At 42.5% G+C, this 27,494-nt stretch overlaps 2 protein-coding genes across 4 annotated transcripts in view; one reads left to right on the top strand and one right to left on the bottom strand.

Moving 5' to 3' along the window:
* DYM (dymeclin) overlaps nt 1-27,494 on the top strand; it is a 432,971-nt gene that overhangs the window by 191,352 nt on the left and 214,125 nt on the right. The window lies entirely within an intron of this gene.
* LOC137846698 (rapamycin-insensitive companion of mTOR-like) overlaps nt 10,047-27,494 on the bottom strand; it is a 223,762-nt gene continuing 206,314 nt past the window's right edge. For 2 of the 3 annotated variants that reach the window (XM_068664770.1, XM_068664773.1), the window contains 5 exons: nt 22,895-23,125; nt 14,103-14,255; nt 11,962-12,085; nt 10,877-11,015; nt 10,047-10,706 (listed from right to left, as the gene is read on the bottom strand). In XM_068664770.1, the coding sequence (XP_068520871.1) occupies nt 10,632-10,706; nt 10,877-11,015; nt 11,962-12,085; nt 14,103-14,255; nt 22,895-23,125 (722 nt within the window). In that variant the 3' untranslated portion in view covers nt 10,047-10,631. The remainder of the gene's footprint in view (nt 10,707-10,876; nt 11,016-11,961; nt 12,086-14,102; nt 14,256-22,894; nt 23,126-27,494) is intronic. The other variant, XM_068664772.1, reaches the window with a different exon arrangement.

Here is a 27,494-nt window from a genome sequence, read left to right as displayed (position 1 = left end):
AATACACAATTGAAAACCCAGAAGAAATGTCAAAAACATAAAGTGGTTACAGCATATACAGGCGAAGGAGAGACTCGATTGTTAACTATATACATAGATACACTGTTTAACCGTGAGTATTGGCAATGAGAATTTTTTCTCCTAGCAGACAAATGGGAGGATGTTAGAGGTTAGAATAACCTTCCTTTCTCAAGGGAAAACATTTACTTCTCAATGCACCTGAGATAGGAGCCAACTGAGAAATGAAATATGCAGCCCAACATGGCATTTTGATGCTTAAAGTAGCTATGTCTTTACTTTAGAATAAAAATACTTCTACAACCGTATTTAAATCTCATATCCTTCTGGGAAGTAGCATAATGCATGCAGATTTGCAGGACTAGTGAGTCTTGTTTGCTAGCTCATTGAAGAACTGTATTTAGATTTAACTAGTTTTCTAATATGGGAAAAACTACATACCTGTGTGCAAAAAGAGAATTTCTGTATGGACTCTTGATCTTCTAATGTTGATTCTTATTCTCATCAGTTTTTAAATCCATGTGGTGGTTTTACCCAGCTGGGCAGCTGAGCTCCACCACAAACACTCTCTTACTCCCCCTCCTCGGAAAAAAAAAAAAAAAAAAAAAAAAAAAAGGAGAGAAAATACAGTAAGAAGGGCTCAAGGTTTGAGATAAGGATAAGGAGATCACTCAACAATTACCATCACAGGCAAAACAGACTCACCATAGGGAGATTAATATAATTTATTGCTTATTACCTACAGACTAGAGCAGTGAGAAACTAAAAGCAAACTAAAGACACCTACCCCCCCATACACCCTCTTCTACCTCCTGACCCCCCCCCCCCCCCCCAAGTGGCACAGGGGAATGGGGAATGGGGGTTGTGGTCAGTCTATAACACTTTGTCTACATCAGTCCTTCACAGTCACTTTCTTCCCCTGCTCCAACATAGGGTCCCTCCCATGGGATACAGTCCTTCCCAGACTGATCCTGAATGGGATTCCCACAGACAGCAACTCTTCAAGAACTGCTCCAAGTTCAGGTCCGTACTACAGGGTCCATCTGTCAGGAGCAAACTGCTGCAATCTGGGGCCCTCACGGGCAGCAGCTCCTGCTAGGTCACCTGCTCCTGCGTGGGCTCCTCTCCATGGGCTACAGGTCTGGCCCAGAGACTGTTCTTGCGGAGGCTCTCCATGGTCTGCAGCCTCCTTCAGACCAGATCCACCTGCTTCACCATGGGTCCCACAGGCTGCAGTGTTGGAGATCTGCTCCACTGTTGTACACCATGGGCTGTGAGGGAACAACCTGCTCCACCATGGGCCTCTCCACAGGCCACAGGGGAATTTCTGCTCCAGTGCCTGGAGCACCTCCTCCCCCTCCTTCTTCACTGACCTTGGTGTCTGCATCGCTGTTTCTCTCAACGGTGCTGTTGCATATATTTTTAAATATGCCCCCCCCCCCAACGTAAACCCAATACAATCCATTGCCAAGCAAACACCTCCCTAAGTCAATAAAGGGTTGTTGGTTTGGTCCTTTGAAAACACCACTCAGCAGTCTCATTTGTGAGACTTGTGATCCAAATTGGAGGTGTTGGAGGTTCCTAGTTTTGAAAAATTTCCCTGGGGTGAAGGGGGAGGAAAGGGTGAAGTGTTGGCTTGTGCAAGGACACTTCATGTTTAATGCTAACTAGCAAAAGTGTTTAAATGGTACCCTCACAGAGGCAGTTCTGCCTCTTGCATTTGTGTTGTAGCTCCCACGCTCCAGTCTTATCTTGTACAGGCAGAGACATTTGTACTGGCTTAATTAATCCAGGAAAGATAAAAAGGAGAATGTAAAGTGTCTATTATTTCCTGCTATGGTTTGTGATAGGGACACACAAGCTGGCTGATAGAAGGCAAGAAGGCAGTGACCAGGGTAGAGGGGGAGAGAGTGCTTGCTCATTTTCAGGGCCTGCATGTAGTAACCTGAACTGTTTGTGAAAAACATAGCCTATAGCTGTGTTTTTCAACTAGAAGTAAAAACACTGAGATTTTTGTGTCAGCATAAATCCTAGGAGAGCAAAAACACTGCTAGTGTCTATCTTGATATAGTCTATCTATACTGTATAGAGATATAGAGTTTATGTCAATGCTGTCTCACTGTAAAACTGCCATCTTTGGGTATCTGCGAGGAAACCTAAACTGAATAGTTAAAGTGATATTACTACTGATATAGCTTTTGGAAATTTACACTTATAATTAAGAAGCCAACATGAGGGCAAAATAAAGGAATCTAATAATATTTCAGTGTTGGTCATCAGTATCCAAAGACATATAGCTCTAGCCCAGCCAAAATATCTTTCAAACACAGACCACACAAATTCACTGCTGAGTTAGTGGCCTGTATCCCACATGAACTTGATGGTATTTTTTATTCCAGAATCTCAGGCTGTATTGACTTTAAATGGGTGACATGCTCTACTGACTAGCCCTGCTAGTGATAGTTCCTTCATTAGTAGCAGTTCTATGCCTCTAGAAGATGAAGTGGTAAATTATAATGCATTCTCTTCTTGTAGCCAGAGAATGCAACTAGTGTGATTTACAAACCACAGCTACAGCTTGTTGCTTCCAGCCTGTTGTAAGGTCTCGTTCATTTTTTCCTTTGACTGTCCAACTGTGTGGATGTTATATTTGGCTTGAAGCATTTCTGAGACACTTATAATTTCGAGCTGTTTCTGTACCCATCTATGTGTTGGATCTGCTGGTAGAATATGCTTTGATGAGAGAGAAAAAAAAAATCATCTGTTTTGCTTTCTTATTTCCAGGGTGAAGGAGTGCTGCTGTCCTTTAATACTTCATCCTAACAAGAGAAAAGTGTTGTCATTCAAAGAGTATAAGGTAAGATCACTGAAAAATCTAATATTTTTAAGTTTTCCATTCTTGATTAGTAAATATTTTTCTCTGTTGACTACATTTAAAAATGAGTGACACTCATTATTCATAAACTAATATAACAATATCATCATTTAGTGGAAAAAATCTCCTTTTGATATACAGGTGACACTTCAGCTGCTTTGCTGCAGCCTGTAAACTGTATCTGCCCACCCTTCCTGCTGCATGTGTCCCTCATGCTGTCACCTACTGTAAGGCACAGGAGTGTGATCCACTTGAAGGTCCTTGGGAGGATGCAGGGGACTCTGCCAGGCACTGACACGTCTGGTGGGGAAGAAAGGATTGGCAAAAGGCCTTCAGCTTCTCCTGTAGCCCCTTTGAACCAAGAGCTGCTACCTCAATGCCATGTGCAAAGGGGTTGCAAAACTAAGAACATATCTCTCAACCCAGTACATGTAGGGGGCCACTGCTGGTTTTCACTGAACACCAGCGGCAGAAGTCTGTAAAACTTGCACCCTATGCTGCTGCTTTCCCTTTGCTGTTGTTTCACACTTAAAAACTACACAGCTAAAAACCCTAAAAAAGTCTTTAAAACTGAGGGACATAGAATCATCTAGGTCAGAAAAGACCTTCAAGAACAAGTCCAACCCTCAACCTGACCTACTGAGTCCTATCACTAAACTATGTTCCTTAGTGTCATGTCCACATGTCTCTTCAATACCTCCAGGGATGGGGACTCGACCACTTCCCTGGGCAGCTTCTTCCAACGACATTTCCTTCTGTATCAGAAATACTCTGATAAAATCCAGCTTCCATCAAACATTTTGTGCATTTTCCAATAAATTCTGTTCATTTATATGAAAAAGCCAAACTCAGATTTATAAGGCACTTTTAGAAGTGCTTGAAATAATCACTCCTTTTCGTTTACTCTGGATTTTTTTTCACTGAGTAGCTTGTTTGTTTGTTTGATTTGTACTTCCAATGTAGATTGGGTCTGAGAAAGTACTAAAAATAAGCAACTGCATTCCTGACACCCTAACAGTACATAAGGCCAAAGCCCAGAAATTACATCCATGGAGTCTGACATCTTCATCAGAACACATGATTGATGTTCGCAATTATTCCTGGGTTTACCTTAATGAAAATGAAGAGAGAGACTTTACATCCACACTGTCCTCACTGTCCTGGTTTCAGCTAGGATAGAGTTAATTTTCCTCCTAGTAGCTGGTATGGTGCTATGTTTGGGATGTAGGATGAGAAGAACATTGATAACACACTGATGTTTTAATTGTTGCAGAGCAGTGCTTACACCAAGCCAAGGACTTTTCAGCTTCTTGCTCTGTCCTGCCAGCGGGCAGGCTGGGGGTGCAGCAGGAGCTGGGAGGGGACAGACCCAGGACAGCTGACCCAAACTGGCCAAAGGGGTATTCTATACCATCTGACATCTCTGACATCATGCTAAACAATTAATATGGGGGGGCTGGCCAGGGTGGGGTGACCGGCTGCTTGGGGATAGGCTGGGCATCGGTCAGTGGGTGGTGAGCAATTTTATTGTACATCACTTGTTTCGTACACGTTATTATTAGTTGTACTATTATCATTATTATTTTCCTTTCTTTTCTGTCCTAATAAACTGTCTCTATCCCAACCCACAGGCTTTCATTTCTTTCTAACTCTCCCCCATCCCAGAGAGGGAGGGTGGAGGGTGAGGGAACAGCTGTGTGGTGCTTAGCTGCTGGCCGAGTTAAACCACAACACACAGCTACACCTCAGACTCATACTTGGCTTGAAAATTTTGCTTATTCTTCTTATCTTGCAGTTGACTCTGACCCCTATCAAATACCAGAGATGCTCAAAACCAGCAAGCCAGAACCATCAGCAGTGCTGTCAGGAAGACCAATTAGAGATATATTTCACAAACAGAAACGCACTGCAGTGGGAGGAAGCATTTGATGTACCCTCTCTGATCAAGTCTGTCCAATGTTTGGCTTACAAAAATACAAATAAAATTCTGAAAACATGACAACTTTGCTTTTTGACAAAGGCTTTCACAGGCCCAAATGCCCTACTGCTATTAACTGTGCAAAGCTGTTGGTTTAGGGCTAGTTCAATAATACTGAGTTTTGCACTGGAATTATGCGTGCTGAAGTTTGATTGGCATTATGTAAGATTTGCAGGCCGATGGTTTGTGGCCTGTAATATGCAGAGGGAACATTTTTTTTCAACAGGACAGTTGTTTTCAGAGGTTTTACCAAGGCACTCTCTTTTTTGTGCACAAAACCTTTTTTGGCATGAACCTTTGCACGCAGTTAGCAAACTTCAGACAACTAGGTAAGTAGACACAGTAGTCAGATGCATAGATATATTAATCCCCTTTGTGAAGAACATCGTATTCAGGTTCTGTATCAGGTAGATCTTCCAATGATACATCTGCATGGGAAAAAAAAGTCTTCCTCCAGCTAGTGATGAAAGGTGTACTAGCTGTGATTTTAAAGCTCACCAAGGCATTCCATTTGATACTTAGACTTTTTATTTTGCAGCCTTTGCAGAACCATGAATTGAGCACTGTAGATTTGTTATGACACCCAAAAGCCATACAGTAGGCTGAAGTGAACTTGGTCTTCCATTTTGATTTTTAAAAATTGTACATTTGTAATGAAGGCAAATAGATATCATCGTACCTGAAAGACCATCATTTCAAAAAGGCCTATTTATAAAAGGCTTGAAAAGTATCCTAAATCAAGAGTTACATGTCTAAGACATTCTGATACAGAACTCAGCCAAAAAGATTATCCCATGAACCACATTTTAAATTTCAACATAGCGCAGGTTCTTCTTCCTGCCAGAGGTTGTGGCTCTAACAAGGCATGATTTCCTACTTCTGAGCTGCTGGGGCTTGGTTGCGGTAGTTTAGCACAGGGAGAAAGTGGAAGGGATAGTGTGGGTGTCGATGATGCAGCCAGTGCTGCCTTCTTGATGGTGGGGTGAGACACATTGGCCTGTAAAGAGTCCCCATCTCAGCTCTGGCAGAGGTGTCTCCCTTTTTTTTTTTTTTTTTTTTCCTGGGGAGATCCTGCACTGAAGACGTTTTATAATCTGGAAGCAAGGAAACAGTTTACCAGGTAGGGTTCTGCTTAGCTACAAAGAGATGTTAGCTCCTCTTTAACTATAAAACTTTCTGCTTGCTGATCCTAATGGCTGTTGTTTCAAGAAACTGGCTGTGCTTAAAAATACAGGAACAGAGTATTACAAGAAGAAAAAGGCCTTTGTGCAAGTTAAAGTGTACAGTCAGGGCACTAGAACTAAAGATTAGAAAAAAATATTTCTGGCATGGGGGGTGGGGTGGAGAGGCATGTATTTTTTTATTATTATTTTTAAAAAATTACATTAATAATGGTTGAATGAGTTCAAAACTGTTTATTTCTTGTTTCATTTTTTGTTTATAATTAAACTTTCACATCTGTTGTTGAAATGCTAACACTTAAGTTCAAACATCACATAGTGGAAAATGACCAATTCTCAGCATTGGTACTCTACATTTTAAAAATAAGTGGTATACAAACTACTAAGGAGTTTGCTTCTATTTTTAAAAGACATCTTACAAAGCATTAATGCAAAATATACTTTTGACAAAAAATGTTTATTTGGAAAGATTCAGGTTGTTCTAGTTAGTTAGTAATTTACAAATATAAATAAATTTCCAACCCATTTCTAGTGCTGAGAGGCATATATGAGACCAGAACAACTATAAGAAGTTTAAGTACATTTCATTAACAATGCATCCCATTGATAAGATTATGCTTTGGGAGGTTTTTAATGCCCATAGACATGAACTGTACACACTATATATAAAACAGCAAAACAAAAAAATCAAGGTAGGCAATACCATTTTGGGACAAGCCTCTGTATAAATTATACACAGCTCAATGCAGTATTTTTATGGAAAATATATAAATACTTTTGTTTCTATGTTACAGGTCTACAATATAAATCAGATGTCAATGTCTGTTCAGTGACCTACAAACACTAGAACCTCCAAATATGTAGCACTGTATTACTAAATAAAGAAGAAAACTTAGAACAGGAAGAATAAGTCTTGAGATTTTCCTTGATCCCTTCCCTCTTCAGAATGATTAATTTACATCATCTCTTGCAATGCAGTTTGAGGGATGCTAACAGCCCAATTTTGGAACAATTTTTCAAGTAAATCTATGAAATATCTGCCTTCAGCCCCTAAGACATTGCATCTTGTGTTGAAAACTTATTCCGTAGCAAAATGGCATGTTACACTTTTTGGCATGAATTACATTTTTCAAATTAAATAGCTAATTTTATAAAGTAATTCAAGCAAAATGTGCAGTTTTTGCATACTGTGACACTGCTATCCATGTTCCAAAAATTGTCCAAAGAAAATCCACATTCTTCACTGAACATGCAAATCTGTTTGAAAATAACTATCTAGGGAACCAGAATCAAGTTAAACAAACAAACAAAAAAACAACAAGGCAAATAGGGGCTTCTAGCAACATGCAAAGATGTTTTCTAGCATGTTCCCAAAGATCTTTTACAGTTTGCAGATTTTACTCTCACCTAATATATATCTTTATAAACTCCATGATAGTAGAAGTGTAATAATAATAATAATAATAATAATAATAATAATAATAATAAGTTAGAGGACCTGCTTTAAACAGGCTCCACAGAGAAGCACCAAGTATCAGACCTTCTGTACAGCCCTGCCGGAGGTGAGCAGAAAGCTTGGAAGTACTTCAAAGCCTGGCAAGAATTCCTCCACTGAGATTCCTCTGCTTGAGCTCACACTCACTCCAGAGGTAACACAAGCATGCTGAAGTCCAAAAATCCAAATACCAAGACCAGAACATAGACTAAGAAGCAGCAACAACTCTTTCATCTCTGAGAAGTGGAGAGAAACAGCACCTCCAAGGAAAAAAAAAAAAAGCAGAACCCTTTAGTTAGATCTTTGCCCTTTAGAAAGGGTTTGCTCTTTCCACTGACTGTAAAAGGAGACCAAGAAAGTGAGCCAGATAATTTAGTGGCTAAATTCCACTGGTTTCATGGCCAGGCTCTCCTTCCCACAAGGGCTTTCACCTCAGACATGAGTATTTTCTATGTTATCATGTTTAATCAATCAGGAGTTTTCTTTGCCACAGCAAACTAAATTTGTATATAGTGTCCAATGAGTCCTATCTGTTTTACCATTTGTTCGACTGTATGACAAACCACTAGGGTTAGAAAAAATATGAAGTGGATGGTCTGTCAGCTTCCCTTCCTACCCTTTCTAGGAAAAGTGGAAGGATCCTTTATTAAGTTTAATATATCCACAATTTTTATTTACCAAAGTTTTCTTTTGAAGTTTTATCATGAAGCAAATAAAGCCCCAAAATAAGAAGTTTAAAAGGGATATTTTAGAAAAGAAATTGATAGAATTAGAAATTCACAGTCTATAACTAGGCCAATATCAAATTCCGTCAATAGCAGTATCCCATCATTTGCCAATTAAAATGAAACATTGTGACCTTAATGTAAATTAATTCTAGAAATGTGTTATGTACAGTACAGACTTTACATTCTTTATGCATACTTATACTTTTTGAACTCTGACACTAATATACTTTTAGAAAAAAATCGTATTTTAACTGAATTTGCTATAATAATTTGTACATCAAGTTTCAGTTGTCATGGATCCCCACACAAGCTAGTATTTTAGAAAACATAAGATGGAGAATCTTTCAAAAGTATATTGACATTGCTTTTGCTTACCTTTTTATAATGAGGTCTTCCTATTACATTTTCTACTTTAAGTGCTATGTATTAAACTGGTAACAAATGAACAAGGGTGTTTTATTTAAATACAGGTGATAAAAACTTGTTTATTTTGCTTTAACTGCAGAAAAATAACATGGAGTTGTTTGATGTAACCCTATCTAGTTATTAAAACAAGTCTCTTATACTATAGCCTAACTGAGGTAGTATTTGAAACTACTATGTAAGATATGCCCGTCCCATTTTTGAGAAAACTACATTATTTCCTCTGGAGTTTATACCACTATTTGGTCTACTGTGATTGACATTTTGGTTTTACAGAAGCATTTATTTCTTATGACCAGAGAAATCCAATAGTTACTGGTGTGGTACGTTTCCAGAACATTTCAACATGTCTTGACGCATAGATATATTATTTGTGTCACTGACCAGTTTCTCTTTGCTCCTTCTTTCAGTGGGAACTCATGAAAAGACAATTGACTTAAGTATTACTCTGACAATTATAAAAAATGGTAAAAGTGAATGGATAAAAAAACATTCTACTTAGTACAGTCCAGCTGAATTATTCACCTATATCAAAATCAAAGGGTAACCCCTTCTATTACAGGCATTCTAACAAAGGTGGCCATGCTACTGTATATATAAATTTGCATATATTTATATTACCTTTGTATAAAGGCTTCTGAATCTTCAGATGCATGATAAAAGTGACGGGAACCCTTACTTTTTTCCATTAAGCTTGTACTCATTACTTTAGAAACCTCACTAGTAATGTGATAGAGGCAACCATTTTACTTATTAACAATCACTGTATCATGTAACTTTTGCAACAAGTCTCAAATACCAATATAAAATTATAAGTTCTTCTGCTTCAAAATTTGGTAATTAAGGTTTTTCACTACAATTATTAGTACTATCTCATGCTTAAGCACTCATCCACTGAAAATTCAATCAAACCTTTGTTTTTATAAAAGGCTGTTTCCATGGAACTTTGAAAATTGCTCATATTATATCTTCTCACAAAAGCAGTAATGATTAAATGTCTTCAAGTTTATTTTATACGACATTAATTTATCTGATACAAAACATGCTTGTTAAAGGCTTTTAGTTAAGAATAAGACCAACATTCATATTATATGAGCATGTGCATAGAAACTGCAAACATGCATATCATTCAGGGAAAACTTGATTTCGGCATTTTAAGTATAAATTATTTGTTATTTTAAAATCAAACTGTAGTAAAAATCCATAACTGGTTCAGATAAGATATGTATATGTAAATGTAATGAAATGAATGAGTCTGCTAATAAAATGACTTACAACTACAGTAATATTAAAATAACTTTAAGGAAATCTCAGATTCACAGAAGCTTGTTTTTCTGTCTGAAGTTACAAGCCCCCCCTCCCCCCCCCCCCAAGTAGTGTTATAAACAGTACAAAAAACAACAGAGAAGGGCTAACATTAATCCCCTGGTGTCCATGATCACAGTACAGCTTCCATTTGCTGGCAACGGAATGCACCCATGCACCCTCATCTCACCGGCTCCTGGTATCCAGAAATTAAAAGCAAAAAAAAAAGCAAGGCATCATTCTGCTTCTCTGGAACAGAATTAGAAGTCAATCATAAAAAAAATTTCCACGTGTTGTCATTTTATTTTTATTATTACTTTTTAAATTTATGGTAAAAAACAAAACAAAAAAAAAAACAACAACAAAATTAAAACTTGTAGAGGTGTTCAGTGCTTGGCTCTTGCATATATTGGTAATTACTTTTATTAAAACTATGGTAATGTTTAATAACTTCCCAAAGGGCTCAAAAGACTGGGGCAGTAATTGGTTGAGGAAGAAAAAGTTTTCAGTTCACTCTTCAGGTACCAGTACCTTCTGGAATGGTCTCCAAACTTTATTATCCAGTCAATCGGAAATTGTCTGAGGATTTCAGAAAGTCTTTATGTAAATGCACTGTGTGAGACAGAGGTCAGGATTCAGCTGATGTATCAATTACTGATTGTTTTGTTGGTGTTGCTAAAATAGCCTCTGCTTCTTCATGCATCTAAAAGAAAAAGACAGATGAAGCATTAATGTCCTTAGAGATATTAAGGAGAATGACATCACAAAATGGTTCTTTAATACATGCCTGAAAGCATTTATTATTCAGAACATAAAACCTGCACCCAGCTGGCACATTTTGGTGCATTCAAAGCATCTGATCCCTCCACTTACTTGTAAGAACTGCACATCTTGAAATAGCTCCTGAATGAACCTTCGAGATGGAAGTCGAAATGTACAATGTGCTAACAAGTAGGACACTTCAGAGTAAAGGCATATGTCATCAAATGCTTGGGGATACTTCTCCTTAATTCTGATCAACAGGAAAAACAGAATTTTAAACGTCCTGAACAGATTTCCATCATATTTTAAAAAAAAGAAGTTCAATTAAGTTTTGATCATCATCATTAAAAAAGTATGACTTTGCCTTCAGTAATAGGCATTATAAATTCTGGATGTAATGAACTAAGAAAATCAGAACAGATAGCATTATTTTGTAACAAAATGGAAGAAATCTGTATTAATGAAATGAAACAGAATATATACTTTGAAAGTTATATTGAATATCTGAGATCACCTAGTCTTAAAATAGATGTTGAAAAAGAACAGTGTATCAAAGAAGAGGCATCCACATATACAGCCATACTAAAAAATAAATATGGAAAAGATAACTTAATACCTGTTAGCATTTTATAAATAAAATAAGTATTACTGAATTTTCTTTTAGAAGTTGTATGACAATTTTCAACATCATTATAATAAAAATGGTAGGTTTCTGGACTAATGTTTAGTCCCTAGATTTATATTCCTATACTTTTAACATGAGTTTTTTCTATAAATTAACGCCAGTAGTTGTACTCTTGCTTAAAGCAGATTTATGTTTCTCAAGAAGTTACTTTCAGACTGTTATTCTGGTTATCTGACATATCTTATTTGGCACAAATAAACATAAAAGAATTATAATTTATTTTTTAAAGATGCATGACATACCAAGTATACAATGAAACATCATTACAGTTAAACTATTGATTGGGAAAAAAATGGAGAAGAGTAAGACATTAATGATAGAGCAAACAATATTAGAAGGAAAATTCTTTGTTTAGCTTTTACATTGTGTTCAACTACCCCCAGTAATCCAAAATAATATCTGCTTGACAGTATTTTGAGAAGTCAGAAATAAGGTGAACCACTATCTCAGAGTACTTAGAGAATACATATAACTAAATGTTGCTAAAACATCAGAAACACATTTAACTTACTTCAGGAGTCCAGTTTCATGGCCCTTAGTTCCTACCGAACTACTCAAATTGATTACTAAACGTAAGACTTCTTTCCGCAGAAGTATTCTGCACACTGGTATATCATCCGGGATTGATTTTACTCCTGGAAAAACAAATTCAACAGTATGAAGTTTAAGCAGGAAGTCTTTGATTGTGCTAATCTTATGCCACATGAGTCTGTTTTGGTATTTTATACATACACACATATACACACATGGATTTACATATATATTATGCAAAGCCTTTGATATGGTCCCTCACCACATTGTTCTCTCTACATTGGAGAGGTGTGGATTTGAAGGATGGACTGTTAGGTGGATAAAGAATTGGTTGGCTGGTTGCAGCCAAAGGATTGTGGTCGACAGTTCTATGTCTGGGTGGAGGCCGGTCACAAGTGATGTCCCTCAGGGGTCAGTCTTGGGTCCAGTACTCTTCAGCATCTTTATCAACAACATAGACGATGGAATTGAGTGCACCCTCAGCAAGTTTGCAGATGACACCAAGCTGAGCAGTGCAGTTGATACAATAGAGGAAAGGGATGCCATCCAGAGGGACCTCGACAGGCTGAGAAGTGGGCCCATGAAAACCTAATGAGGTTCAACAAGGCCAAGTGTAGGAGGCTGGAAGTACACTTTAACCCAGCAACTGGGCACCGTTCCATGACCATCTACACTGGGCAAGGGCCCTCATCCTACCTGACCCTCAAGGAAGTATGGTGGGCACTTTGAGAGCAAAGGCTGAAGCTCTGGCTGGGGGGAGGGGGGTCATCATCTTACCCCAGTGGCAGCCAATGCCTCCACTCGAATGGAGCCACTGCAAAGGTTTCCCCATCCCACCAGGCAGTAGGAGGGGACCTAGGACATGACAGGGAATGGAAGCATGTTTCTGCTCAGGTGGTAGGCAAGCCCCCTCCCTGCCTACCTCACGTTCCCGGGTACATTGGAGTGCCTGCTGGATGAGAAGCTGTACATGAGCCAGCAGTGTGCGCTTACAGCCCGGAAGGCCAACTACGTCCTGGGCAGCATTAAAAAAGGGGTGGCCAGCAGGGAGAGGGAGGTGATTGTCCCCCTCTACTCTGCTCTCGTGAGACCCCACCTGGAATCCTGCATGCAGGCCTGGGGCCCCCAGCACAAGAAGGATGTGGAGCTCTTGGAATGGGTCCAGAGGAGGGCCACTAAGATGATCAGAGGGCTGGAGCACCTCTCCTATGAAGAAAGATTGAGGGAATTGGACTTGTTTAGCTTGGAGAAGAGAAGGCTCCAGGAAGACCTCATTGCGGCCTTCCAGTACTTGAAGGGAGCGTATAAACAGGAGGGGGAATGCCTGTTTAAATGTGTTGGTAGTGATAGGACAAGGGGGAATGGTTTTAAACTAAGACGGGGGAGATTTACATTAGATATTTGGAGGAAATTCTTCACTCAGAGGGTGGTGAGGCACTGGAACAGGTTGCCCAGGGGGGTTGTGGATGCCCCATCCTGGGAGGCATTCAAGGCCAGGCTTGATGCGACTCTGGGCAGCCTGCTCTAGCAGTTGGCAACCCTGCCCAGAGCAGAGGGGTTGAAACTAGATGATCCTTAAGATGCTTTTCAACCCAGGCCATTCTATGATTCTATGATATTCTGAACTACCAATAAATATTCCAATTAAAAAATGAAAAATATTATTTTTATGAATTTTAACATGGATTTTTTTTTAAAAGATAAACTAGCATTTCATAAATTCTGTAAGACATTTGGTAAAACTGAAGACTAAACACTGAGATTCAGTTACAGCACTGTCTTTATTACTAAAGCACATTGCTGGGTGAGATATTACCTTCTCTGTTTGCATCAGATGCTAGAAGTTAGCAACCAGCTACTCCATAAGAAATTATGATAATTGAAAATAGAAAACAAGTCTAAAAATAAAATGTCTTTCTTCACAGAAATTCAGTACTTTTTTTTTAAAGGATTTTTTTAACCTAACAACACTATAGAAAAAAAAAAAACAACAATCAATTTGATTGCAATGCAAGATAAAGAGCTGTTTACCTGCAAAATGTGGTACAGCAAAAGTAGAATAAATACAGAAAAAAACCTTAAGATTTCTAGCACCTAATAGTATAAGGCTTTCAAACTTACCTAGTACAATCTCTGTACTCTTGGTACTGCTAGCTGAACCTTGGGATAATGCATCACTACAGCCAGAAATTCCAGAAAATTTGGACGAATGCACATCTAAGTGATTGTGTATGGTCTGACCACACCAGTCAGTACATGGAATGTCTGAAAAATCTGACAGAAACAAGATGTTGCATCTTTGTTATTCACAATTTTCCTCACCTGAAATACTCTTCTTATCTTTTAAAGATGTTAAATATGTGATTCCTGGTATTGGATTTATGTGACAAGGGTTTTTGTAGCAAGGGGGGCTGCAGGGGCGGCCTCTGTGAGAAGAACCCAGAGGCTGTCCTATGTTAGAAAAGGGCCAGTTTCAGCCAGCTCCAAAGGCACCCACCATTGGCCAGATCTAAGCCAGTAAATGACACTAGCTGTGCCTCTGTGACAGCATATATGACAACATATATAAGAAATTCAAAAAAACCCTGCTGTGCGACAGCAGCTGGGGGAGGGAGCAGAAGTTCCCCCACAGCCTGTGGATAGGACCATGGTGGAGCAGGCTCTCCCCCTGCAGCCCATGGTGTACCATGGTGGAGCAGATCTCCACACTGCAGCCTGTGGAGGAGCCCATGGTGGACCAGGTGGATCTGACCTGAAAGAGGCTGCAGCCTATGGAGAGCCCCCACCAGAACAATCTCCGGGACAGAGCTGTAGTCCATGGAGAGGAGCCCACTCAGGAGCAGGTGATCTGGCAGGAGCTGCTGCCCATGGGGGCCCCAGGTTGGAACAGTTTGCTCTTGTCAGATGGACCCTGTGGTACATACGGACCCATATTAAAGCAGTTCTTGAAGAGCTGCTGTCTGTGGGAAGCCCACAGTTCAGGAAGGATGGCATCCCATGGGAGGGACCCCATGTTGAAACAGAGGAAGAGAGTGACTGTGAAGGAACAGTGGAGATGAAGTGCACCATTTGGGGGAAGGAGGTAGAAGAGGGCGGAGAAGGAAGGTGTCTTTAGTTTGCTTTAATTTCTCACTGCTCTAGTCTGTAAGTAATAGGCAATAAATTATATTAATCTCCCTATGTTGAGTCTGTTTTGCCTGTAACGATAATTGTTGAATGACCTCCCTGTCTTTATCTCAACCCTTGAGCCCTTTCTATTGTATTTTCTCCCCCCTATTCATTTGAGGAGTGGAAGTGAGAAAGTGGTTATGGTGGCATTCAGCTGCCCAGCAGGGTAAAACCACCACATAACCTGATGCACTAAATATGGTAACTGTTAGCATATAAAACAGCTGGAAACCAGATGTTGGATTTTGAAGAACTTATACTCAAAATATTTAAAAATCACTTTTTAAAAAAATCTTAAAATACTTGAATTAAAATAATCAACTCTTAAGCACTTGTTATATCCATGTTCTTTTTTATATAACATAAAGATGGCTTTTGTATTGTACAAGTTCTCTAGTTCATACAATTAACACAAGTCTTGTAGAATGGGCTTTGACTTCATCAACAGAAAGTTGTGACAAGTAAGGATTCTTTTGGGAAGTTTCACTATATATCCAAAATGTAAAAGGCTATGGAAAGAGATGAATATAAAACCCAAGCTTTTAACTGCTGTGCATTTAATAGAACCACTGAAAAAAATAGGTTTAAAGTATCTTCTGAAGATCATCTAGCTTAACTCCTTTCTCAAAGAAGGGCTCACTTCAAAATTAAATCATGTTACATTGTGAAAAGTTTTTCCCCTTATGTTCAACTACAATTTCCATTACTATAGCATGTGTCCATAGCCTCCTGCCCTTTGCCTTTGTGCCTCTTCCAAGAGCGTGTCTCTGCCTCTCTTGTAATCCTTACTTATGGTATTTGAGAACTACAATTGGAATCTTATTTGCCATCTCATCATATTAAATTCAAGCTCAACACATTATGTACATCAACCCCCTTGACAACAGTAGTCTTTATACGTTACTACCTGAATGCGTATCATTGCTGTAAAATGATGAGAATTACAACTAAGCAGAAATTTGGAATTTCCATTACCAGGCTATCTTTTTATTACATACATACATTGTAAAAAGGCATGCAACTGCGAGGTCTGCAGAGAAAATTAGGAAGAAAATAATTCTGAATCTGATCCGAATCTTAAAATATGAAGAAAGAAAACTAAATCTCAGAAATTACAGTTCAACTTCAGACTTCTCAGTCAGATTTCATAGAATATCCCAAGTTGGAAGGGACCCATAAGGATCATCGAGTCCAACTCCTGGCTCCACAAAGGTCTACCCAAAAATTCAGACCATATGACTAAGTGCACAGTCCAAACACTTTTTAAACTCCAACAGGCTTGGTGCAGTGACTACTTCCCTGGGGAGCCTGTTCCAGTGTACAACCACCCTCTCAGTGAAGAACCTCTTCACGATATCCAGCCTGAACCTCCCCTGTCGCAGCTTGACACCATTCCCGTGGGTCCTATTGCTCATCACCAGAGAAAATAGATCAGCGCCTTCCCCTCTGCTCCCCCTTCTTGAGGAAGCTGTAGACCGTGATGAGGTCATCCCTCAGCCTCCTCTTCTCAAGGCTGAACAGGCCAAGTGACCTCAGCCACTTTTCGTATGTCTTCCCCTCTAGGCCCTTCATCATCTTCGTCACCCTCCTCTGGACACTCTCCAACAGTTTAATGTCCTTTTTGTACTGGGGTGCCCAAAACTGCACACAGTACTCAAGGTGAGGCCACACCAGTGCAGAGTAGAGTGGGACAATCACTTCCCTCGACTGACTTCATTTCCTTCATTTTGTTTTATCATAGAATGGCTCGGGTTGGAAGGGACCTTAAAGACCATCTAGTTCCAACCCCCCTGCCATAAGCAGGGATGCCACCCACTAGATCAGGTTGCCCAGGGCCTTGTCCAACCTGGTCTTGAACACCTCCAGGGATGGAGCATCCACTACTTCCCTAGGCAACCTGTTCCAGTGCCTCACCACCCTCTGAGTGAATAATTTCCTCCAAATATCTAATCTCTTTCCTCTTTTAGTTTAAAACCATTCCCCCTTGGTCCTGTCATTATAAACTAGGTTTGATGGGGGAAGGGAGGGGAGCTAAAGGTGACAGAGAAGGGCTGGGGGAAGTTGCCACTGCTGTCATTGTTGAAGACAAGGAAAAACTGAGCTCTCCCATAGGATTGTCTGAGGGCTCCTCAGAGAAGGTAGCGTTCCCAATCCCCCGTCCAGTATCTTCTTCTTGCATCCCCCCGGGGGTAACTGCACCTGCTACTTCCCTAAAGTGCCTGTACACCAATGCACGGAGCATGGAAAATAAACAGGATGAACTCGAGATCTGTGTTTGGTCATGGGGCCGCAATCTTGTTGCAATCACTGAGATGTGGTGGGACAGCTCGCATGACTGGAACGCAGTCATGGAGGGCTATGTCCTCTTTAGGAAAGACAGGCTGGGGAAGCAAGGGGGTGGGGTTGCCCTTTATGTGAGGGAGCAATTAGAGTGTACCCAGCTCCACCTGGGGAAGGGTGAAGGACAAGTGGAGAGCTTGTGGGTAAGAATTAAGGGGTGGGCTGGTATGGGAGACATGGTGGTAGGGGTCTACTACAGGTCTCCAGATCAGGAGGAGGAAGTCGATGAGGCCTTCTACAAGCAGCTGCTAGTAGCCTCATGATCACGAGCTCTGGTCCTCATGGGGGACTTCAATTACCCAGACATCTGCTGGGTAAGCAACTTGGCCAGGCACGAGCAGTCCAAATGGTTCCTACAATGCGTTGAGGACAATTTTCTGACACAGGTGGTGGAGGAGCTGACAAGGCATCAGGTGCTCCTGGACCTCATTCTTACCAACAGGGATGGCCTTGTTAGGGATGTGAAGGTTGGGGGCAGCTTGGGATGCAGTGACCATGAGATGGTGGAGTTCCAGATGGAGCTAGGCAAAGGAAGTAAGGCTAAAAGCAGGATTGCAACCCTGGACTTCTGAAGAGCCAACTTTGACCTCTTCCAGGACCTGCTTGGGAGTATCTCATGGGATAGATTGCTAGAAGGCAAGGGTGCTTGTGAGAGCTGGGCTACATTTAAGCAGCACTTCTTCCATGCTCAGGATTGGTGCATCCCTGAAGAATAGGAAATCGGGGAAGGGGGCAGGAAACCCACATGGATGAGCAAGGAGCTAATCAATATAATCAATAAGATCAAAAGGAAGAGAACGTTCTATATGTGTAAAAAGGGCCTGTCCTCTTGGGAGGAGTATACACGTAGATGTGTTGTCAGGGCCTGCAGGGACGCAACAAAGAAGGCTAATGCCCACCTAGAGATGAAGCTTGCGAAAGAGGTAAAGGATAATAAGAAGGGTTTTTTCAAGTATGTAAACAGCAAGAGGAAGACTAGGGATAATGTAGGTCCCTTGCTGAATGAGGGGGGTTTCCTGGTCACGGGAGACACTGAGAAGACAGAGATAGTGAATGCTTTCTTTGCTTCAGTCTTTGCTTCAAGGATACTTCCCCGGGACTCCTCGCCCTTGGCAATAGGACAAAGGGTCTGGGAAATGTTACAAGAGATGAGGAAAATTTGGAAGTGCTCAATGCCTTCTTTGCCTCAGTCTTTAGCGGCAACACTGGTTGTTCTCTGGATACCCAGTACCCTGAGCTGGTGGAAGGGGATAGGGAGCAGGATGTGGCCCTCACCATCCACGAAGAACTGGTTGGTGACCTGCTACGGCACTTGGATGTGCACAAATCGATGGGGCCAGATGGAATCCACCCAAGGGTACTGAGAGAACTGGCAGAGGAGCTGGCCAAGCCCCTATCCATCATTTATCAGCAGTCCTGGTTATCGGGGGAGGTCCCAGCTGACTGGCGGCTAGCAAATGTGACGCCCATCTACAAGAAGGGCCGGAGGGCAGACCCGGGGAACTACAGGCCTGTCAGTTTGACCTCAGTACCAGGGAAGCACATGGACCAGATCCTCTTGAGAGTCATCTTGCAGCACTTGCAGGGCAAGCAGGCGATCAGGCCCAGTCAGCATGGAAGGCAGATCCTGCTTGACGAACCTGATCTCCTTCTATGACAAAGTGACGCGCTGGGTGGACGAGGGAAAGGCTGTGGATGTGGTCTACCTTGACTTCAGCAAGGCATTTGACACCGTCTCCCACAGCATTCTCCTCAAGAAACTGGCTGCTCTTGACTTGGACTGGCGCACGCTTCGTTGGGTTAAAAACTGGCTGGATAGCCGGGCCCAAAGAGTCGTGGTAAATGGAGTCAAGTCCAGTTGGAGGCCAGTCACTAGTGGAGTCCCCCAGGGCTCGGTACTGGGGCCGGTCCTCTTTAACATCTTCATCAGTGATCTGGACGAGGGCATTGAGTGCACCCTCAGTAAGTTTGCAGATGACACCAAGCTACGCGCATGTGTCGATCTGCTCGAGGGTAGGAAAGCTCTGCAGGAGGATCTGGGTAGGCTGCACCGATGGGCTGAGGTCAACTGCATGAAGTTCAACAAGGCCAAGTGCCGGGTCCTGCACCTGGGGCGCAATGACCCCAAGCAGAGCTACAGGCTGGGAGATGAGTGGTTGGAGAGCTGCCAGGCAGAGAAGGACCTGTGAGTATTGGTGGACAGTCGGCTGAATATGAGCCAGCAGTGTGCTCAGGTGGCCAAGAAGGCCAACAGCATCCTGGCTTGTATCAGAAGCAGTGTGGCCAGCAGGGCTAGGGAGGTGATCGTCTCGCTGTACTCGGCTCTAGTGAGGCCGCACCTTGAGTACTGTGTTCAGTTTTGGGCCCCTCGCTACAAGAAGGACATCGAGGTGCTTGAGCGGGTCCAGAGAAGGGCGACGAAGCTGGTGAGGGGCCTGGAGAACAAGTCCTATGAGGAGCGGCTGAAGGAGCTTGGCTTGTTCAGCCTGGAGAAGAGGAGGCTCAGGGGTGACCTTATTGCTCTCTTTAGGTACCTTAAAGGAGGCTGTAGTGAGGTGGGGGATGGCCTGTTCTCCCACGTGCCTGGTGACAGGATGAGGGGGAATGGGCTTAAGTTGCGCCAGGGGAGTTTTAGGTTAGATGTTAGGAAGAACTTCTTTACTGAAAGGGTTGTTAGGCACTGGAACAGGCTGCCCAGGGAGGTGGTGGAGTCACCATCCCTGGAAGTCTTTAAAAGACGTTTAGATGTAGAGCTTAGGGATATGGTTTAGTGGGGACTGTTAGCGTTAGGTCAGAGGTTGGACTCGATGATCTTGAGGTCTCTTCCAACCTAGAAATTCTGTGAAATGAAGGGCTCCCCCCTGGTTGATGAGGGAGTGGTTCGGGAGCATCTGAGTGGGCTCAACGCACACAAATTCATGGGTCCCGATGGAATGCATCCACGTGTGCTAAGGGAGATGGCAGATGTGATTGCTGAACCGCTCTCTATCATCTTTGAAAGGTCCTGGAGAATGGGTGAGGTGCCTGAAGACTGGAGTATAGCCAGTGTCACTCTGGTCTTCAAGAAGGGCAGGAAGGAGGATCCAGGAAAGTACAGGCCAGTGAGTCTCACCTCTGTCCCTGGAAAGGTGTTGGAACAGCTTGTTTTGGATGTCGTCTCCAAGCAATTGGAAGAGAATAAGGTTATGAGGAGTAGTCAGCATGGATTCACCAAGGGGAAGTCGTGCTCGACCAACCTCATTGCCTTCTATGATGGCATCACCAGCTGGGTAGATGAGGGGAAAGCAGTGGATGTCATCTACCTTGACTTTAGCAAGGCTTTCGATACTGTCTCCCATGACATCCTGCTAGCAAAGCTGAGAAAGTGTGGGATAGAGGAGTGGACAGTGAGGTGGGTTGAGAACTGGCTGACTGGCCGAGCTCAGAGGGTGGTGATCAGCGGAGCAGAGTCTGGCTGGAGACCTGTGACTAGCAGTGTTCCCCAGGGGTCGGTGCTTAGTCCGGTCTCGTTCAACATCTTCATCGACGACCTTGATGAGGGAATAATGTCTGCCCTCAGCAAGTACGCCAATGACACAAAGCTGGGAGGAGTGGCTGACGCCAGAAGGCTCTGCTGCCATTCAGCGAGACCTGGACCAGCTGGAGAGCTGGTCAGGAAGAAACCAAATGAGGTTTAACAAGAGCAAGTGTAGAGTCCTGCACCTGGGAAGGAACAACCCGAAGTATCAGTACAGGCTGGGGGACGACCTGCTGGAGAGGAGCTCTGAGGAGAAGGACCTGGGGGTCCTGGTGGACAACAGGTTGACCATGAGCCAGCAGTGTGCCCTGGTGGCCAAGAGGGCCAATGGGATCCTGGCATGCATTAAAAGGAGTGTGGCCAGCAGGTCAAGGGAGGTGATCCTCCCCCTCTACTCTGCCCTGGAATGCCTCACCTCGAGTACTGTGTCCAGTTCTGGGCTCCCCGGTGTGGAGGAATGGTTAAGTGAGGCAGGACATGTGGATGTTGAGCAGTTGGGAGACAATGGGCTGGTGAAGCACCGTACTCAACTCACATGAGCCTTGGCACCTATGCAGCTGGCTGAGAGCCAATCAGGCTCAAGGACACGATGCCCTTGGGCGATCGGGGAAAGTCCCTAAGGCGGGACAGGTAGCCAAAAGAAGGAGGACCAGACTGAAAAGCCCGGGAAGTGTTAACCAATCCTGAGCTTAGTTTCTGCAATATGTATGAGTTGATTATGTTCAAACTAGATAAAAGGCGACTGAGCTATCCATTAAAGTTGAAGTTCACTGTTCCCTCATATTGAGCGTCTGTGTCTTCCTTCCGTCGGCAACACCCCGGTACAAGAAAGACAGGGATCTCCTGGAAAGAGTCCAGCAGAGGGCCACAAAGATGATACGGGGCCTGGAGCATCTTCCTTATGAGGAAAGGCTGAGAGACCTGGGTCTGTTCAGCCTGGAGAAGAGAAGACTGAGAGGGGATCTCCTCAGTGTATATAAATATCTGAGGGGTGGGGGACAGAAGGATATAGCCAACCTCTTTTCAGTGGTTTGTGGGGATAGGATAAGGGGCAATGGCTACACAGGAAGGGGCAATGGAGCACAGGAAGTTCCGCACTGACATGCGAAAGAACTTCTTCACGGTGAGGGTGACAGAGCATTGGAACAGGCTGCCCAGGGAGGTTGTGGAGTCTCCTTCTCTGGAGATATTCAAGGCCCATCTGGACGCCTACCTGGGCAGCCTGCTCTGAGGAACCTGCTTTGGCAGGGGGGTTGGACCCGATGATGTTTTGAGGTCCCTTCCAACCCCTACAATTCTGTGATTCTGTTATCTGACTGAGCAAAATGTTGCTCTCCATCTTTTTTTATAAGCCCCCTTTAACTACTGAAAAGCTATAATGAGGCCACCCTGGAGCCTTCTCTTCTGTAGGCTGAACAGCCCCAGCTCTCTCAGCCTTTCTTCGTAGGAGAGGTGCTCCAGCCCCTTGATCATCTTCGTGGCCTTCCTCTGGACCTGTTCCAACAGATCAACATCCTTCTTGTGCTGAAACAGCCTTCTTGTACTTTATGGTAGAAACTTGCTTAGAAGTTAGACTTCTCATCGGTTTGACAGGAAGCCTAATTTCTCAGAACATTTATTTGTAAGTAAGGTTTCAAGTTTTGTATTTTGATAAGCTTTTAGAAATATTTTGAAAATACGCAGGCATATTGTCAGACTAAGACCAATAAAAATAGAAAAGATGGAAATGACCATAGAAATACCACTGGTTGCATAATAAGCTTATTAATGAGAATTCATTTCAAGATATTAAGAAAAAAACACACTACAGACTGATCAATTTTAGATATGAACAGAGTTCAGCATTCTCATTCAGTCTTTATCACACTTACCTACATGGAACACTGACCTGTACGACTATATGAAGAGTTCACTTTGTTGTTAGGCTGATAACCCAGAATTTGAATGCAGACGCAATAAAGGCAGTTCTCATCCGTGTGCTCCTGTAGCCCATTATCCTCTGTATTTTCTAAAAACTGAGAGGTATCTGAATGGCTGGTATTCATTATTTCTGTGAGACTGATCTGCTGCTGGAGCATCTGAAAAGGACTTGTGACATCACTTGTACCTGATGGAAGACCTGTAGACAAGCAATCAGATACCAGAAAAAAACAAAACCACACAACCAACGATTAAAACAACATTCTAATTAAATTTCCTGTTTTACAGCTGGAGGGGGTGGGAAGATCTAGAAATATAAAGTAACTGTTTTTAAGCATTTTTGAAGGCTTAAAATCCAAAGATCTGTTACCATTCCAGAAATAAATATCACATTTCAGTCCCAGCTTATCACAGAATCACGGAATGGCCAAGGTTGGTAGGGACCTCTGCAGATCATCTAGTCCAACCCCCTTGCCCAGCAGGATTGTTGTCTGTAGGTTGTAGCCCCAAAGTTGGGAAAATAAATAATAAAACCTTGAACCTCATGTCTGCAGACATAAGGGGTTGGCTAAGATCACAGGCCATGAAGTAGGTACACCATCCCATTTCCTCATATCTTCCTCATGGTCACGCAGATAAAACCACAAGGTGCCACGTGGTGTATGTCTTGGGTACTCTCTCTCTTGAGCAGGCGAATGCTGATTCTTAGTAGCTGAAGTATCACTCTGTCTAAATGAGGGAGAATATACTCGTTCCACGAGCTTGTCAAGTCCTTTAGACAGTTTCTCCACAGCTGAGACACAGGACTGTAGCGGAGCAGAGAGATTGTCTTCATATTGTTGAAGCTGGCAGGACACATCATACATTGTTGGTCCCATCCCCTCGTCCCAGCTAATTGCTGCCAGAGTACTGGCATGTGCTGATGGTGCACTCCGCACAAATTTACGCCACATGGATGTTGTGCACTGGACTTCATCGGGGTCTTGAGGTGTCTGAGCATTGTCCAAATCACTATAAATCATCTCCCGCACAGCTAATTCCCGCAGATGCTGGAGAACTTTATCCATAGTGGTCCACTTGCCTATGTGATATACAATATCTTCCTTATGGGGATATCTTTCTCTCACAGCTGCCAGGAGTCGTCTCCAGAGGCTGAGGGCCTGTGCTCCTCTCCCAATTACTTTGTCGATTACCCTTTCTCTAGAGAGGGATCCCAGCTGCTTGGCTTCATTGCCTTCTAATTGTAGGCTATTGGCCCCAGCATCCCGGCATCGGAGCAGCCAAGTGAGGATGTGTTCACCTGGGCATCGACCATAATCCTTTCGTATTTCTCGCATCTCACTCAGGGATAAGGATCGAGTGATTTCTGATTCCTTTATGATTTCCGTCTCGTCTTCCTGCTGTTTTTGTGATGGCTCTGCTTTAGAGGTGCCTGCCATTTCCCCTTCTCCCTCCTTCATAGGAGAGCCTTCTTCCCTTATTAAACGAGCTGACCTCCGTTTCCATTGTTTTGACTTGACTATGGGGGCGACTGATACCATAGTTGGTTGGTCCTCTGGGTCAGCCACAGCATGTGTTACTTGGTCATCAGATTCAGAGACTTCCTCCCTCTCTTCAAGTTGCTGGATGATATTAAACAGTGTTTGATAGGAATAAGCCAGGACCCAGCACAATGCTGCAAGCTGTCGTTCTCCGGCATTATCAGGGTCAGGACATACAACTCTCAAACATTCTACCAAGTTTTTAGGATTTAGCACTTGCTCAGGGGTGAAGTTCAAAACTATTGGAGGAGACACTCGTGACAGGTATCTGCTAACATCATCCCACACACCTTGCCACTCACCACAAGACTGTTTCGAGACAGATTCCCAAGTAAGTTTTCTAAACAATCGACTAATCTTAGAGAGAAAACGAAACCTGTGGTTCAGAATTAGAAATAGCAATACATGGGTTACAGATGGATCTTCAAAATACTCCCAAACTGTTGTAATTAGCCCACTGTGAAAGAAGGGAAAGGTACCATTCCTAATATTATTAATAAACTGGTGTCCAGATGAGAAAAAGAAGGCAGTGTAGTTCTGAATATTCTCTGAAAGATAGTTTCCATGGGACCCAAATGATAACAGCGCAGAGCCTGAATTCCAGATTAAACCCAAGGTCAGTGCTTGGCAGCACAGCAAATTAAAAAAAGTGAACACAGATTGTAGCACTTTGTCGGATCGGATATATAGGAGAAAGGAGAATATTACACGGATTGCATGACATATGAACAAAGCTATTATTAACAGGACAATATACATGGTTACTAGCATGGTTACTAGCAAGCAAGTGTGTTAGTTGTATGAGTTTAATCAATTCTATTGTTATCTCAACCCTTCGAGCCCCACGTTGGGTGCCAAAAAGGACTGTGGTGGTTTTACCGTGCTGGGCAGCTAAACCCCACAACCGCTCTCTCACTCCCCCTCCTTTAGATGAGGAGGGGGAGAAGTAAAGCAAAGAACAACTCACGGGTTGAGATAAGGATAATTTTAATTAAAGGGAAATAATTATAATAATTAAATAAAGACTACCATGAACCAAACAATTTAACTAAGGGGAAATAAAAAGGGAAAGGGGAAAAGGGAAAATAAAAAGAAGGGAGGAAAACAAACAAACAAAATAAATGAAAGCTATATGGAAGTGTAGAGGAAAGAAATTACTCTCTACTTCCCACAAATGAGCGATGATTGACCACGTCCTTGAAGCAAGGCCTCAACGCACGTAGCCAGTGTTGAGAGGAGGACCGACGTCTTCTCAACGAGAGCCCACCCCTCCCCTCTTCTTCCCGTTTCCACCTTTTATTGCTGAGTGTGACATCACATGGTATGGAATATCCCTTTGATTGGTTTAGGTCAGCTGCCCTTGTGATGTTTCTCTCCTCACTTTTTGCCCATCCCCTAGGAGGGTTAGAGAAAGGCCCAATACTGTGCCACTGCTGCTCAGCAGTAGACACAACACTGGTGTGACAACACTGCTGTTCCAGCTACAAGTACAGAGTACAGCACTGTATGGGCTGCTGCCGGGAAAGTTAACATTCCAGCCAGACCCAGTACAACCTCATGTCTGCAGACATAAGGGGTTGGCTAAGATCACAGGCCATCTTTATGAAACCTCAGGAGAAATGAGAAATTTATAATCCTCTTGCAAAAAGAAATACCTGGTTTCATACTTTGTGGAGGGCATTAATCCCTGCATTGGGAGTAATAGAACTTGAGAGAGCAATAGTAAATATTTCTGCAACTTTAGAAATCATAATCAATGCCACTACTGATGCTCTTGGCCGAATACAAACAGAAATAGAACAAGTATCCCAAATAGCCTTAGAAAACCATCTTGCCTTAGATGGGCTACTTGCAGCCCGGGGAGGTGTTTGTGCTGTGATAAACCGCAGCTGCTGTGTCTATGTAAATGAGAAGAAGCAAATTCAAACAGACATTAACCAAATCTGGCAAGCATCTCAACTGTTTCACCTAATATCTCAGGATGCAACCCTTGGTAGTGGAACAGATTTTTCCTGGCTGTGGTCATGGCTGCCAGATTTTGGATGATTAAGACAACTGATTTTAATTATTATAATAATTGTATCAATAGCAGTGATACATAGTTGTGTTCTGCAATGCATGCCTAGTTGTTTGAATTCATATAGTACTTTATTCAGCAAGTGCAAACCTCACCAGGTAATGTTAGTGAAACAAGATATAGATAACAGAATATTTCTTCAAATTAATAAAAATAGGTAAGAACTATGCAGTGAGAACTATGAAGCCTAAAAGTGAGGTTCATAGTCTCAGAGGGGGGAAAGCGTAGTCCCAAAGCTGGGAAAAAATAAGAAAACCTTGAAGAAAATTGGGAGGTCTATAGCTTGTGTAGTCTTAGAGCTGAAAGCAAGAGACAGGTAGCCTTGAACTAGCAGAAGAAAGGAAGATAAGGAATAAAAGGTAAAAAACAAGAAGGAGAAAAACAGCTCCAGACTGACCTATAGTAGCCTTTTGTTCATTAAGGGTCATTAATGTATTAAAAACCACACCCATGAAAATGCTAATGTATGCTAATTTGGGATTTGATGCCCCCCCCATGGTCCTCTGTAATGCGCAAACTCAGTAGAGATGTGTTAGATGAGCTGTAATAGCCAATCAAAAATAGCCAAACAGTTTTCACAAGTTGGTTGTGTATAAATTACGGTGATTCGAGTCAAAGGTGTGCTTGCTTTGTGAAAGAACGCCAAGCACCTGACTCTGCAGAGTTATATAATTATTTAATTAAAAGACCTTCGTGTGGATTCTGACTGTACTTATTGGTGCGGCGCACTGGGCATGAACCTACAGACAACAGGATCCCCTAGAGCACATTACACAGGATGGCATCCAGGCAAGTTTTGAATATCTCCAGAGAAGGAGACTCCACAACCTCTCTGGGCAACCTGTTCCAGTGCTCTGTCACCCTCACAGTAAATAAATGCCCTCTCATATTCAGCCAGAACTTCCTGTGCTTCAGTTTGTGCCCGTTGCCTCTCATCCTCTTGCTGTTGG

Source organism: Anas acuta, chromosome W, assembly GCF_963932015.1.
Source record: "Anas acuta chromosome W, bAnaAcu1.1, whole genome shotgun sequence".
Classification (NCBI taxonomy): Eukaryota; Metazoa; Chordata; class Aves; order Anseriformes; family Anatidae; genus Anas; species Anas acuta.
Note: the sequence above shows the minus strand (reverse complement) of the source record. Positions and strands in the feature narration are given on the sequence as shown.